Here is a 16703-nt window from a genome sequence, read left to right as displayed (position 1 = left end):
ATAAAAAAAGGTGTGATTTGATTATATAAATGTGATATGATCATATAAATATGATCTGATAATAAAGCTGTGATCTGATCATACAGGTGCTAAGTGTGCCAGGTGTGCCTGGGCACACCCTAATCACCCTGTACTGTGCAGATTCCCCCTGCTGTCTGGCTGCAGAGAAAAGGGCTGGGGAATCTCTGTCCTCAGTCCCTTTCTCTGTCTCAAAATTGAGACATCAGTGGTTTAATATAGTCCTAATATTTCCCCAAGGTCCCCCAGTGGACTTCTAAAAAAAAAGAAAAAATTATTGTAAAAAAAAATGTAAAAAATAACAAAAATTTTTTCTACAAACATAATAATAAAACAACGAATTAAATAAGCTACTGACATCAATTTCTGCTCTACTGACACCGTCCACTGTTATATATATATATATATATATATATATATATATATATATACATACACACACATATTTGTTTGAACTTTGGGGTGCACACCCTAATGCAATAGGCTGCACACACCTATGGATCTGATGATATAAATGTGATCTGATGATAAAGGTGTGATCTAATGATAAACATTGGATAGGGTTATAAAATGTGATCTGATGATATAAATGTGATCTGATAATAAAGGTGTGATCTGATGATATAAAGTGATCTGGTGATATAAATGTGATCTGATAATAAAGGTGTGATCTAATGATAAACATTGGATAAGATTATAAAAATGTGATGTGATGATAAAAATGTGATCGGATGATATAAATGTGATCTGATAATAAAAGTGTGATCTGATGATAAACATTGGATAGGATTATAAAAATGTGTTCTGATGATAAAAACGTGATCTGATGCATTTATAGATCATATACATTGAATGATCGAATACAGGATGATTGTGCCCACTGTAGAATACCCCCATCCTTGTGATTTATTCCTGGCAGATTTCTTGCGATCGGCTTGAATAGTCGCCGGGCGCCCATGACACCCATTGACCACAATCGGTGAAGTTTGAGTGTGCAGAATGGATCCCTGTCCTTTCTCCATGCACATTTGTCAGCCTCGTAGAGATCCTAGCAGTAGCAGAGCACCAGGCTGGGATGGGGAGGAGGAGACAGCAGAGGAGGGGCGAAGGCTGCATCTTATTTATTTATTTCTCTCTGTCTCGCTCCCTCTCTCTCTAAATGCTTAAGGTGAAGAGTGCAGAGGCAGCCGATCCCAAATGCTGGTTGAATGGTGCTGAATCCCAGGAGGGGGAGAAGGAGGAGGGAGCCTGGAAGAAGAGTGAGGGATCCCCCCCAGGACTGTCTTGTTGTGGAGCAGGTGTCAGGGTCCCCCTGCGGATCATACACACCTCCAGATCCGGGGTGTCACCCGAGATCCCCCACCGTACAATGAGTCTGTCCACAGCAGCCTTTCCCCACACCGCAGCATCTCCACACGTGACGATCTGGCTGCTGGGGGGCCACGCGTGACCGATCCACAGGACCAGTGTGGGGGGGGGAGGGGGGAGACCAACTAAAGAGCAAAGGTACAAATTCGGAACCACCCTGCCTTCAGCAAGTGCCAGCAGAGCTATGATCTTCTTATTAGATTGAAGTGTCTGGGGGTAAGGGGGGGACTTTAATCTCCCCTGCAGGCTCCACCCAGCAAATTTTGGGGTGGAAAGACTTGAATTTAAATGGGATTTTTTTTTTTAAATTTGGATTTTTGTCTTAGGAACATCTGTTGCTGCGAAAGACTGAGCCCAGACACCTCTTTGGACTGATTTCACCTCCCCGCTTTTATTCCTCTCCTTGTAGATCAGATCTAGAATGGACATTTTTTGGCTTTAGATTGAACCCTGGGACAGCAATTGGAACATTATGTCATAAGCAGCTTTTGTTGTTGCTCAATAGCAGCTCATTATTGCGACCTGCTGATATTCCTTTGACGATATCAGAAAATACAAGATTGATCGGTCCATTTAAACGTCTTCAAGTGTCTCATCGTCTTTTTTTTTTTTGGATCGCTTGCTCACCCATTGACATTAGTTTGATGGTTTTTTTCGAATAAGCGAAGACGTTTGGCAGACAATATAGGCGCTGACTTTTTCCGCTTCTTTTCTGACACTTGACTATTTATTGGCAGGACTGGGGGAGACTTTCTGTTCAGCTGATAAAATCAATCCAGTTTTTTTTTCCTTGTTGGGAATATCCTAAAACAAACAAAAAAATAAATAAAAAAACTAACGTTGTCAATTTTTTTTTTTTTGTTGCCAATATGAAGCTTATTTTCAAATAATATACATGCAAATATTTTTCATTATTTGCTGTGCTTGCACACAGGTATCCAAACCAAGCTGTTCCAGAGGAAATTCATTCTTGCCGTTGAAGATCTGTCTGAAGTCTAAAGTTGCCTATTTTTTCTTCCCCCCCTTTATTTGACTGTCTTTTTATTTTCCTTTGCAAATGAGGATTTAAGTAGTTTTTTTTTTTTTTGTGATCTGAGAAAAAGAGCGGGTACTTTTGTGAGCCAGTGATGGAGAAGTTGGAACCCGAGTCAGATGTGGAGCCTCAGGGACGCCCCCGTTCTTGCACCTGGCCCCCGCTCCCCGAACCCTCTTCGGATATGCCCTTGCCTCCTCCTGGCTTGGATCCAGGGCAGATGCGCAAAGCCAAGAGTTCACGCAGGAATGCCTGGGGTAATTTGTCCTACGCCGACCTCATTACCAAGGCAATAGAGAGTTCTCCAGAGCGAAGGCTGACCCTATCCCAAATTTACGATTGGATGGTCCGCTTTGTACCCTACTTCAAAGACAAAGGTGACAGCAACAGTTCTGCTGGGTGGAAGGTGAGAACCCTCAATCGGTTTCTTTAGGTCGATCGGAAGATCGGAAGCACCCCAAAAAAAATCTCAAAGTTAAATGTAATCTCATAGTTATGTGTTGATGTGCAAATGCCAAGACAGAGGGTTGTGGAGGTTAATTAAAAGATTTGATTTTCGATGTGACAATGATAGGTAACTGGCACTTGACTGCTATTATAATGAGCTGTCTGTGCAGTGTGAATGCAAAGGGGAATCCCTGGCAAGGAGTAGGTATGCGTAGCAATGTAAATCCAAACTTGGGATATTAGATGTGAAATGCATTTATTTTTTGTGCAAGCACTGGTGCCAAAGGGAACATTATCTGTGGTCTATTGGGGCAGCATCTTGGATAGAAAATGCTCCAGAGTTGAAGCCACTGCAGAATAATTTGCTAACAGCTTCACAGCCAGTTAAGGTGCTCAGTAGAGGGAATATATATATATATATATATATATATATATATATATATATATATATATATATATATATATATATATATATATATATGTGTGTGTGTGTGTGTGTATGTATCTGTCTATAAAAAAAATCTATAAAAAAATATGTATATACCGTATATATATATATATATATATATATATATATATATATATATATATATATATATATATATATATATATATATGTATATATGTATGTATAAATATATATATATATATATATATATATATATATATATATATATATATATATAAAATACATGTTTTCTCTTTATGAACTGTGGTCATTTGTACAGCGGGTGCAGGTTAATTATTTTGTCATTTCGTGGAATGCTTCATTTAGGAAATGCCATTTTTATTTTGTGTATGTATTGCGATATATATGGTACTTTTTTTAATTTCATTTTTAAATACTTTTATAGCAGAATCAGGCAGAGAAGGGGACAGGGGTTAGGAAATCTCTGACACACGTGATCTGGAATATCACTATAGAGTACACTTTGTGTGCATGCAATAGGGACTGGGGCGAAGAGGGGTGAATGCAAATGCTCAGGGGGTGGGTACTGGGGGGTTAATATGCATACGCTGGGAGGTGGGCGCTGAGCAATTATTGCGCATGCATTGTACGTTGGGCACAGAGGGGACGATGCATAGGTGCTGGGGTCTGGGCACTGAAAGGGTAACACTTCATGCGGCGCTGGAGGGTTAATGCACATGTTGTGGGAATTGGGCACTAAAGGGTTAATGCACATGCTGTTGGGGTTGGTGCCTTGAGAAGTTTAGATACAAGTGCTGAGCACAAAGGAGTTAAGACATCTGGGCAGGGAACTAGGCACTAAGGGGTCAATGCAGATAAGCTGAGAACTAGGTGCCAAGTGGTTATTGCACATTCTATGAGGGATGTAAAGGTTAATGCACATGCCCTGGGGACTGGGTGCTCAAGGGGGGGGGGGGGGGGTTACAATGCAAAGGATACAAATGGGTTGATACACCTTAGATACTGGGTATAGAGGAGCTAATGTGCATGCCCTGGGTGCTAAGGAACTTATGCAGTGGTGTAGAGGAACTAATGCACATTTGTTGAGGACTTGGTGTTGAGGGGATACCTGCCTGTATGGGGACTGGGCATCGAGAGTTTAACATGCAGGGAGTGGTAAATGTATTATGATTATGAGCTGGGTACCAGGTGTTAAAGGCTAAATGCACAGCAGCTTGGAATTTGATATTGAGGGGTTAACTTACACATTCTGGGCACCAAGGTCTTAATGCACATGGAATGCACTGGAATTTGGGCTTAACAGGTTTATGCACATAAGCTGCAATCTGCACATTTAAGAGTTAATGTGCATGTGGTGTGGATAGGGCATAGGAGGGGTAAATGCACATGTGCTAGGGACTGGACCCTGAAGAGTTCATTTACACAACCTAGTCACTGAGTGTTGTGGAGTCAACAGACATGAACTTGGGACAAGGCACTGAGCGGTTACCTATGATACTGGGTATTGAGGGGTTAATGTGCATGCAGTGCAGATTGAGAGAAGAGGGGTGAAAGTACACACTGGAAATTGGGCATTGGTGAATGAAAGCACATGCTCTGAGGACTTGACATTGAGGAGTTAACTTTTAAGAGTTGCAGTCTAAGAAATGAAGAGTTAATGCACATGGGCTGGGGACTGGGTGCTGAGGGGTGTTTGGTAAATAGCACTGTAAATATATATATATATATATATATATATATATATATATATATATATATATATATATATATATATATATATATATATATTATTTATTTCAGCAAATATGTTCGCTAAGTGGTAAATGAAAATTTGCTGGACACTGAGGGTTTAATATGCATGCACCTGGAATTGAGCACCGAGCGGTTAATCCCTATATGCTGGGGACTGGACACTGAGCAGCTAAGGGAAATACACTGAGGATTGGGCTGCAGAAGAATTAATGCATATGAGTTGGGGACTGGGTGCTGAGGGGTCATTGTTCCAGGTGCTACAGACTGGGTGCTGAAGGGCCCCCATGTGCTAGGAACTTTGTTTTGAGGGGCTAGTGTCCATGGGGCACTAAGGAGATAATGCAGACACTCTGGGAATCAGACACTGAGGGGTTATCGGCTTATCGCCCATGAGCTCGGGACTGGGCACTAAGTCTTTGGGGGGATGTGATGAGGACTAAATGTAAAAGATTTAACGCATACGAGTTGGGGACTGAGAGCTAAAGGTTCTAAGGGGTTAATGCCTATGCAAAAGAGACTGAACATTGAGGGGTTATAGCACATGTGTTTGGATTTGGGTGCTGAGGGGTAAACACACAGGGCACCAATGTATTAATGCACATCCCCTGGGAACTGGGCATTGAGGGGCTAACGCACATGTGCTGCGGAGTTAAGGCACATGCACCGAGGATTTGGCACCAAAAAGTCAACGAATACAAGCCAAAAAGTGCGTGCTGAGGTGATAACACACATGAGCTGGGCATTGGTGGGCTAGTGTGCATGTTCTGGTGGTGGGTGCTGAGGGTTTAATATAAGGGTAAGAGCAGTGTCATCCAGCACCCAGGGCAAATAGGCCAAACTGTGCACCCCCCCCCCCCCCCCCCCCCCCTTACCAGTGATGTGATTGTCACTCTTCCTGCCAGCCTTGTAACAGAAGCATCTTCATAGGGCACCCTCATCCACGCCTTAAACCATTGCTCCCAGGGCAGCCCCTCCTGCCCACCCATTGTCCCGGGCCTTGAGTAAGAGTATAAGCATTATAAAAATGAAAAGGTAAGAAATATTTTAGACCGCCACAAAGATCAGTGTCCTCAATTTCCAGTATCTCTTTGGAATATGAGCATTTACTCTGCTGTTATTGTGAAGTGCAGAAGAGCACATGTACAGGTGCTACCAGTATGGGTGGATCACGACCTTCACAGCCTCAGGCTGACTATACACAGATAGTTTTTATTTTTTTATTCAGCCAGTGGTTTTAGTTGTTGTTCACACTTGAGGTACTGGAAACTCACATTCTGTGTGTGTTTCCCTCCCTACGTTCAATGGGTAGAAGAGCCGAGAGTGAGGTGGTGCATGAACCACGCGGGTGTAAAGTTCTTGTGTGGCGGGAACCTCCAGTAATGCTGACCTTATAGAGTAGGTGTCATTCTTCAAAGCAGAGCTGGGGGTGAGAGCAGAAAGGGGTGATGGAACTATACTCGCTGAAAGTGTAAAACTAAATAGGTGTGTGATGCCTTACTGCTGGCATGCATACAGATAAGTGCGGTGAGTGCCAGAGGCAGGATATAGAAGAAAAAGAGATCAACGTTGGAAATCACTGGATTGGAGGCAGAATCCCCGATGTTAATGTGGTACTTAGCTTTTATACTGTAGAGAAGGATAAGATGGAATTTAGTATAAACATTTGCATGTTTATACGGGAAAATTGATGTAAAGTAGTTTATCCTAATGTCAGCTGCCCTAAAGACAAGTGGCATTATGTTGCCTGAATATCTAGGCAGCATTATTTTTAAAGAGTTAATTGTCCAAGGAGAGATCGACATAACCCTTTCTATAACAGTACAAATGCATACTGTACATACCTACATATTACAGATAAATCACATACACCATATTAGTGCGGTATCTTTTCCAACAACACTCATCTGAATTTCATATAATAGTTACCTGGTGGGCTTTGAATCATGATACCAGTCAACTCAGTATATTATTTAGAAACTAAAATGTTATAAAGAAGAAGATTGTTTGTTCTTCTAGTCTCCCAGGGGAGAATGTAGCACTTTGTCCTGTTCAGAACCACGCTGCCATTAGGCAAAAAAAAAAAGCCGTGTTTATTTCTGTTTCTGCTCCTCTCCAGGCTGAAGCCCAATTTATGGGCGTTTCTATGGGGGAGCTAACAGCACAGTACCAGGAATGACCACCTTTACCTTCTCCCAAAATATGAGCCTGCATAGTACTAGGAGATACCCCCTTTTTATCCCCTATTATGAGACAGTACAGCATTAGGCACCACCCCCTATTCTTCACCCCATTCATGAGCCATCACAGCATTAGTCACCACAACCACTTCCTTTACCCCATTTATGAGACTATACAGCACCAACCTGTACTGCTGGGAGATGCCGGCTTGTGCTGTCACTGCCACCCCTCTCCTTGCTGTCATCCAGTCCTTATTTATTATTTGTCTCCTTGAGAACATTGTCAGCAGACAATGATGGGGCAAGGGAGGGGGGCGTGCTGTCAACCACAGTAGCTCAGCATCCAAGGAACCTATCGATTTGGGACACAGGCACTTTGTCCCCTGGGGGACAAGGAGCTCAAACTTATTTTTCTGGTAAAAATTTCCTTTTTAACAAGTATTATATCTATGTATCATTGCCAGGTTTCTTCTGCTGAACATGCTGCTGAACATTTAAAAAATGTGATGTACCTAGTAACAACAAAAAATTAGAAGCTTTGCAGCTAATAATTCCTCCTTAAAGAGGAGCTTTTGTCAGCAGTTACAAATACTGTAGCTGCTGAATTTTAATATAAGGACACTTACCTATCCAGGGATCCAGCGATTTTGGCACCTGAGCCGATTCTTTAATCAGCTTCAGGTGCAGGCACCAGCATCTTCACTAAGGGAAACCATCAGTGAAGCGTTCAGGCTTCACAGCCGGTCTCCTACTGCCCATTTGCGAGTTGCTCTGCACTTTCTGAATGGTCCTGCCATCTTCTGGGACCTGTGTGTGTCCCAGAAGGCAGCGAGTGAAGGAGAAAGGGCCGGAAACACTCAGAGATCACCATAACGACCTTACCCGGAAGTGGGAGTGGGTACCTGTCAAAACCAGGTACCTGCTCCTCCCCAAAAAAGTGCCAAATGTGACAGGGGAGGATGTGAACAAGCGCAGCTTCCCCTTTTTGGTGGAGCTCAGCTTTAAGGGTGTATTCACACCTGAGTGTAATGGAAAGGCAGGCAGAAAGGAGCATTTCTAGCCATACTTTTGAAAATGCCTAATAAAAAGGTGCTAAAACACACAATGCGCTTGTGTTGCTATTATTTTTTAATGTCACCCCAAACACAATTAGCAGTTGCACCTTGCCAAGCATGTTTGGCTCAGTGCAAACTTTTGGTACTGGAGCTTCTTTGTTACGTTGGTTGAACAACAGGCAGCCCATTCAAGTCAATAGGCTGTTGCGTGAAAAAAGCACCAAAAATGGACTAAAATGCACAATGCAATGCGTGTCGCTGCGCTCAAATGTGAAAGTAGCCTAACATGTTTACTGTTACTACTAGCAGTCTCTTCTGAACGTTGGACTACATTTGTGTTTCACCTTACATCTCTTCTATACTGGTCAGTCTTTTAAATGGGTCTTATTTTGTAATGCGGGATAGGCCCACAAAATGATTTCATTGGCTCATTTGCTGTTTTTGTTCATGAGAAGAGTGAAACATTGATACTTGCAGTATGTCCAGTCTAAGTTTTTGCCAGCCAGTAAGTGGAACAGTGAAGTAAGCGGAATCTGTGCAAAGTAAATGTATACTGTATTGGCACATAAGAAAATATAGACAAGGGGATTATTCATTTGATTGAGAGTCATTTATTCTTACAACAGGTACGCATCAGCCATTTCTTTGCCAAGATTGCATAACTGATCAGTTTAGTTTGATTGGTGTTCAGTACCTCCTGCAGATTATTGTACCAATACAGATCAATAACTACTAGTCAATACTTGTCAACTGACAATAGTAAGCTTGCATGGATGGGTCATTATTTGATTTTACAGTGTTAGTATTATATATAGGATAATTTTATGCTATATATTATGAAATGTGTTTCTTTTTTTTATTAGATCCTGATTGTTTTAATTTTTATGTTTTGTGCTACACAGAAGCATCCAATGTAAGACCCCAATTTGCTGTGTAAAAGATAAAATTGGTTTGCAGTGGCACTCTAATGGTGGCCATACAATCTTCAATAAACAATTGATTTATTTTCCAATTCTTTTTTTTTGTTTGAAGACGAACAAAAAGACAAATCCTTTTCAGGTCTGTACCTGCAAAGGATTTGGGGAATAGATATTATTCTATTAAGTAGGTGAAATAGTAAGCTATCTCTTGTGATAGGAATAATCAATCTATAGTTGTCTTCTCATATGATCAATAAGCCACACATGTGGTGGTGGATTTTGATCCATAGTTAAGATACAATTGCAAATTACAATTGTAAGCTAACGATTGCATCTCTGTTACCACAATGTAATCTAATAATCCGATCAATCTAAATATGAAAGCATTGTGAGCAAAGCATCTTAATATTGCCTTTAGATGCAAAGTGACCAATAGTTGGCCACCCTGGCCAGTCAACTCAGTTTGATTGAATCCAATCTATATTGAGTAGAAATCAATCAGAAGGGAAGTCATGGCTGTACAATTGGTGATTGATTGGTGTTCAGTACTATTTACACCTCCTGCAGATTATAGTACCAATACAGATCAATAACTAATAGCCAAGATACAATTGTAAATTGCGATCGTAACCTAATGATTGTATCTCTGTTTCCATAATGTAATCTAATAATCTGATCAATGAAAATATGAAAGCATTGTGAACAAAGCATCTTAATATTGCCTTTAGATGCAAAGTGACCAATAGTTGGCCACCCTGGCCAGTCTACCTCAGTTTGATTGAATCCAATCTATATTGAGTAGATATTGATCGGAAGAGAAGTCATGGCTGTACAATTCTTTGTGGATTCCATCATTTTCATCAAATATTGATTGGTTAAAAAAAATCCAAGTGTGTATGGCTGTCATAAAACTGTTACTCCTGCAGAAAGTGAATTGGTTACAAAGCAACCAGGGTATAACTTGCATTCTCTGTAGAAAGTAAATAAAGAATCTAGTTGCTGTGGGAACAGCTCGACTTTTTGCTCCATTATTTATTAATGAGTCCCAATGCTGGTCATACATTGATTGAAATTTGTCTGGTTCAACAGGGACTGGCCAAATTTTGATCCATATATGGGCAGGGAGGTTCAACTTCTGTACAAACGCGCTGTCAGATTCTGCATGCTTGATCAGCCTGCAGCGCTGATTAGTGTATTCTGATGGAGGGGAAATCTCTCCACTGTCAGAATACAATAGCACAGTGGGGAGGATTCCCCTGTTCACATCAAATGTGTGGATAGTGAAATTGGGTCTATTTTTTTCATTCAACTTGCTAGTCAAACAAACAAAAAAAAAAACGGACTAATTTATGGGCTGCCTAAATGCAGATATGAGTGTAACCATTTTTTGGGGGTTTTGGGAGGGACTGTATATATATTATATCTGTTGTAGCTGCTGCTGAACTCTGCCCAAAACATTCAACAATTCATGCTCCAGGCGGATCCTCACATGATTTTCAGCAAATTATAGGGGAACTGGTAAGAAATAAGAGATTGCACTTCCATGTATTAGCGCATAATGCAACACATTATCAGATTAGTTCCTCTTTCATGTAACTATAGACATATTTTCTGAACTGACTGTTATTTAATACTGTTACAAGAGGATATTGCTGTTCATTGCAGTTTTTGTTTGAAGACAGAAATGTCTGTAACTGGAAAGGATCTTGGGTATAGAGAGTATTCTATAAAGATGTTTGAAATTCTTGTAAGTGGATAAAATTGTAAGCTTAAAGTGACAAATATCCTTATTCTTCCAAAATGATCCATACACATCTACTACATAATGGCTGCGTAAGTAATCTACTACGTAAATAGTTTCTTACTGTCTTTTTCTATCTCCTTGTAACTTCCTCTAAAGTCCCATACACACTATCAGTTTTTCAGCTGAGTTTTTCCTTGAGATTTACCAAAAACATATAATATGAGGTCAAACCTTAGGAGTTTCAATTTGTATGCAATCAGGCAGGCCCTTGCACTACATGTTTTGGTAAACCTGAAGGAAAAATTCAGCAGAAAAACTGATAGTATGTATGGGGCTTAAGAGTCCCCATATCTCTCTTTTTCCACTTCGCTTCCATTTCTTTGGAACAAGCAGTGCAGGTTAATTGCTGTCATGTGCACAGCTCGATGTGCACTAAGAATCCCATAGTCCAGGGATATGCAATTAGCGGACCTCCAGCTGTTGCAAAACTACAAGTCCCATCATGCCTCTGCCTCTGGGTGTCATGCTTGTGGCTGTTAGAGTCTTGCTATGCCTCATGGGACTTGTAGTTTTGTAACAGCTGGAGGTCCGCTAATTGCATATCCCTGCCATAGTCCATAGTCCCTAGTCCATCTCATGTGCAAGCAAGAGATGGTGGCTACATTCCTACATACAGTAGGACCCTGGAGGAAAAAAAGTAGCAACCCTCTAAGGCCCCTTTCACACAAGAAAATTGATTGGGTCTGCCTGTCATTGCAGAGGCTACACCTAGAAAAAACCTATTATCACGAAAACATAAATGTAAATCTAATTTAACTGACACTCTTATTTTCTCCACTCCGTATAGCATGTAGTTTGCTAAAATTAGAAGGATTATGGAACGTCATATACTGTACCTATTTTATTTCAAGATGAATGTTATGAGGAAATACTATCTAATGGTTTTAAGATGGTATCCTGACGGCCCCCTTCTTTGGTGAACTACTACTACTAATTCTATTCTATTACTAGTAGTAGGACATGGTTGGATTTCACTGGGACATTTAAATGTGGAAGTACCGGTAGTCCATGTTGTCCTCGTTTTATACAAAGTGACCAATTTTGTTCCACCGTGAATCATAGATCTTTTAAAAACAAATCTTTTAGAAACTGTAATACCAGAAACGTTGTCTATTTTGATAACGTGTAAGATTTGTGCAATTGACAAACGACTAGGAGGCTTTGAGACTAATTACATGATCGTGTCTATGACATTGAGAAGGAACATAATACTAATGTGGATAGACACTATAATGGAGCCCATGGAGGCGATATCTCACTGTTGCAAATTCAGGATGTTGAGAAGGTCATCAACCCCAGGTGGGAGCGGCGACAGGACCCTATGCAAACATGAGGTATTCTGGATTTTTTCATTGCAGACTAGAATTCCTATGGGTCCTAATTTTTAATGACATTTAACACACTTTTATGATTAATTATAATATATATCTTTATGATCCTTTCATCATTTATGAAATGTGTCTTACTATTCCACAAAAAGTTGTTTTTTTGCTTTGTTATCTTTTGCTTTTTTGTAAATTTAGTTGTCCCGCCATATCTTAACATATAACAATTGGTGTGTTTGATTTTATTTTTATTTTCATATTTTTATTTTTATTTTGTTTTGTTTTCTGCTGTATCAATTTTTGTTTCTCCAATTTTTTGTTCCCTATTTTGTTCTTTTTGGACACTCACATTTATATTTATGTATCTTTTTTCTTTAAAGATACTTTTTTATTCATGTTTTGTATGTACCATGTATGGTATTTGCCTTATGCATGGTTCTGAAAAAGCACGCTAGTTGTGTGAAATGTGTCACCTGCTATCCCCATCTTTACTATTGCATGCTGTTGATTTTATACTTTTTGAATAAATTGCTATTGCATCGTCTATGGGAGCTCTGCCATCCTTCGTTTTTCTCCTCACATGGGCCCCCCTGTCAGTTTTTCAGGTGGACCAGACTGTAAATGGACATGTATGTTTACACCTGCCGAAATCCAATTCAATCTGCTAAATACAGGATCGGACATCAGTCAGGTGTAAATAGACAGGCAGTCCGTTTACATCTGACCACCCATAGAAGAGAGCGGGCTGTGTCTGTGCCCACTTTGCATAAGCGGAGGAGACATGGGCTAGACATCCGCCAGCTCAGCGGGCATCAGCAGACAGATTCCACTCTGAGCAGGTGGACTCCTGGTAGTGTGAAAGGGGCCTAACAATTTGGAGTTTAGGGATGTGGAGTAGACTGAGAGCAATAGAAGGGACTTTTTTGAGTTAAAGATATATACTTAAAGTGAAGTTCCGCTTAAAAAAAAAATTCAAAGTCAACAGCATAAAATACGGCAGCTGCTGACTTTTAATAATCGGACACTTACCTGTTCCATGGTCCAGTGATGGGGGAGATCGAAGCCCCGCTCGTCTCCCCCTCCACTCAGCAGCGCCGGCATTGTAAATGTGGGCGCCCGGCTGAGGCTTCACAACCAGGCACCCACTGTGCATGCGTGAGCGGTGCCGCACGCCGTGATTGGCCGCGCAATCATCTGGGACCTGAGACGTGTCCCAGATGATTGATAAGAGGGAGGGGGCAGAGCTGATCTCCCTTCCTGTGTTGAGGGAAGTGATGTCAAGAGCCCAGGCGCTGAAGGAGGCAGACTACGAGGGACCCCCTAGCAACAGGCATTTAGAGGTGAGTAAAAAAAAATGTTTTTTTTTTTTTTTTATGCAAATAAATGACATTTTTTTTTTACTCACCTCTAAATGCCTGTTGCTAGGGGGACCCTCTTAGTCTGCCTCCTTCAGCGCCTGGGCTCTTGACATCAATTCCCCTCTGAGCAATTTTTTTTTTATGCACATAAATAACATTTATTTTTTAGGGTGGAATGCCTCTTTAAATAGAGTTTATTTTTTAAACCAGTTTCAAGCACTTTTGCGTTAAACAAAGCACCTGAAAAACTCAAGAAAAATGCTTCCCTTAATCGAATGGGAACCGCATCAAAAATGCCCCTGCTAAGCGTTTTTGGTGCAGTTTTTGAGACTTATGTCCTTTAAAAAATGCACCGCAAACGCACAGCAAAAATGATCCATTAAACCATAGGTGTTTTACTGGCAGTTTTGAAGTGAACCAGTGTGAAAGTGCCCTTTAATATGTGTATACCTGCACCCCCACACCATTTTTTGTTTTTACAAATCAGCAATTTTATTATTCCCTTTGTCCAAATTCTACAAGCTCATTACACAATGGGGCTGATTTACTAAAACTGGAGAGTGCAAATCTGGTGCAGCTCTGCATAGAAACCAATCAGCTTCCAGGTTTTATTCCAGACTTAATTAAACAAGTTGAAGTTAGAAGCTGGTTGGCTACTGTGTACAGCTACACCAGATTTTGAACTCTCCAGTTTTAGTAAATCCCCCCATTGCTTTCTATGCTGCATACTATATCAGTGTCACAAAGCTTTCCATACCTCCTCCTGCTTAGGAAAGATTGAATCTTTCACTTTGTGTTCAAATCTGTTACATACAACACTTTCCCCAAAATTGCAATTGCCTATTTTTATTATGGGACCAGGTACAGCAAATCTTTTTCACCTTTACCTACCTGACTAAGCAGTGTTCTTTGACCCATGCATTGCAAAATCTGCTAAGCCTCTTTGCAATCAGTGGGGGCCTGAAAAAACCTTGGGGTTCTGCCAAGCTTATACCTTTAGGTGCTGTGTAATTGGCATGTGATATTTCAGGGATAGATTCATTTGAAGTAATTGGTACTTTTTTAAATGTTAGAGTTGATTAACCGTACACTAATTTAAAATATGTTCATTTCGTACTTATTTTCTTTAAAAAAAATCCACTTGTCTTTGGGACTTGAGAAGGCTCAAACAGATCTGACTGATTGCCGAGATGGGGTTGTTTTTGTTGAACATGCCACCAAAAAAGTATGCAAGTATGGGACAGTTGATGGATGCACAGTAGGATTAGCTTGATATATCCTAAGATGTTGGCAAGTGTTTTGTCCTTCAAGGTGACTGCATATATTCTTTGTGAAAAACCATCAAATCATATTTGATGAGTTCATATTCCATTTACATGCTATAGGCTGACAAATGGCTGATATGAAAATGGATCTTGAGGATCAAGAACACTGAGGGTATCGTAAGATCCCTTCTACTTTCTTCTGCTCTAGAAGAATGTAGATCTACATTTTTGTTTACTGCTAGTAAATTGTATAAAACTTTCAAATAAAAATCCACTTGTCCTTGGGACTTGAGAAGGCTCAGACAGACCTGACTGATTGCTGAGACGGGTATTTTTGTTGGATATGCCACCAGAAAAGTATATAAGTCCAGGACAGTTGACAGATGCACAGTTGGGTTAGCTTATTATATCCTAAGGCAGTGATGGAAAATCTATGGCACAAGTGCCACAGCTGGCATGCAGAGCCCTCTCTGTGGGCATGCAGCGTACTGAGCCAGCACCGCCAGGATAGGGGGGAATCCCCCAGCTAGGCAGTCATTTGCACTGGCGGTGCAGGCACGGAGGAGCCGGCTCCCTTCCTTGCATCAGTGCGATTGGGCAGCAGGGTGGCCGATGTGTGTAAATCTCTCCCTGCATGCCCCAAGAGCAGCCCAGTAGGAAAGAACGTACACTGAGTGTCTGCTGCTTTAAGCAGCGCCGCAATGCCTCTGGTAACTGAGGAAGAGAAGAGTGACTCCTCCCTTCCTGGACCTTTAGAGTCAATAGGAGAGCGGCTGCCTGTGCAGGGGCACGGGCGCTGAAGCATGACCATGTGGAGGACTGTGGGCAGGTAGGACACTGCTATGGGAGGGAAGCCAGAGGTCACTTCTATAGGGGAAAGGGGGGCAGAGGACACTGCTTTAGGAAGGGCCATCCCCATAGCAGTGTCCTCTACTGACCTTCACATCATACCCCCTGATCCTTGTATTCTGAGCACAATGCATTCCTGATTCCTATATTCTGAGCGTAACGCATTCCTAAATCCTGCATTCTGAGTGTAATGCATTCCTGAACCCTGCATTCTGAGTGTAACGCATTACTGAACCCTGCATTCTGAGCGCAACGCATTCTCCTGAACTCTGAATTCTGAGTGCAACACATTCCTGAACGCTGCATTTTGAGTGTAACGCATTCCTGAACCCTGCATTCTGAGCATAACGCATTCCTGAACTCTGTAGTCTGAGCGTAACGCACTCCTTTGAAAAAGCACAAAGCAGAATTGTACATTTTTGGTCCCTTAGGGCTCATTCAGAGGGATGATCAGTCTCATCCTCTGTACAGAGCCACTTATAGGTTTAATTGCACTTTGAAATAAATAAGTTGGTTTGGTGTCGCTGTTTGGGCACTCGGGTTCAAAAAGGTTCGCCATCACTGTCCTAAGATGTTGGCAAGTGTTTTGCCCTTCAAGTTGACTGCATATTTTCCTTGTGAAAAACCATCAAATCATATTTGATCAGATCATATTCTAACTACAAGCTATAGGCTGATGAATGGCTGATATAAAAATGGATCTTGAGGACCAAGGACACTGAGGACATCAGACGATCCCTTCTGCTATAGAAGGATGTAGGTCTACAATTTAGTATACCGCTAGTAAATTTTATAAAACTTTAAATAAAAAAATCTATAATATATGAAGGTGTAACATAAAGAAATATCCATTACGTGGCATACTAAAAAGTATACTCCAAACAAGGCTAGCCCTTTGTGAT

The 16703-nt window shown here is 41.0% G+C and overlaps 1 protein-coding gene across 1 annotated transcript in view; it reads left to right on the top strand.

Annotated features, from left to right (window-relative positions):
* Positions 1-1101: 1101 nt before the first annotated feature.
* The window catches only part of FOXO6 (forkhead box O6), a 138235-nt gene continuing 122633 nt past the window's right edge, over positions 1102-16703 (top strand). Inside the window, exon 1 of the mRNA XM_077480974.1 lies at positions 1102-2825. Within this exon, the coding sequence (XP_077337100.1) occupies positions 2514-2825 (312 nt within the window). The 5' untranslated portion in view covers positions 1102-2513. The remainder of the gene's footprint in view (positions 2826-16703) is intronic.

Source organism: Lithobates pipiens, unplaced genomic scaffold (genome assembly GCF_037356315.1).
Source record: "Lithobates pipiens isolate NorthernLeopardFrog02 unplaced genomic scaffold, aLitPip1_a1.2 Scaffold_16, whole genome shotgun sequence".
In the NCBI taxonomy this organism is placed as follows: domain Eukaryota; kingdom Metazoa; phylum Chordata; class Amphibia; order Anura; family Ranidae; genus Lithobates; species Lithobates pipiens.
This window is presented reverse-complemented; position numbering and strand designations above follow the sequence as displayed.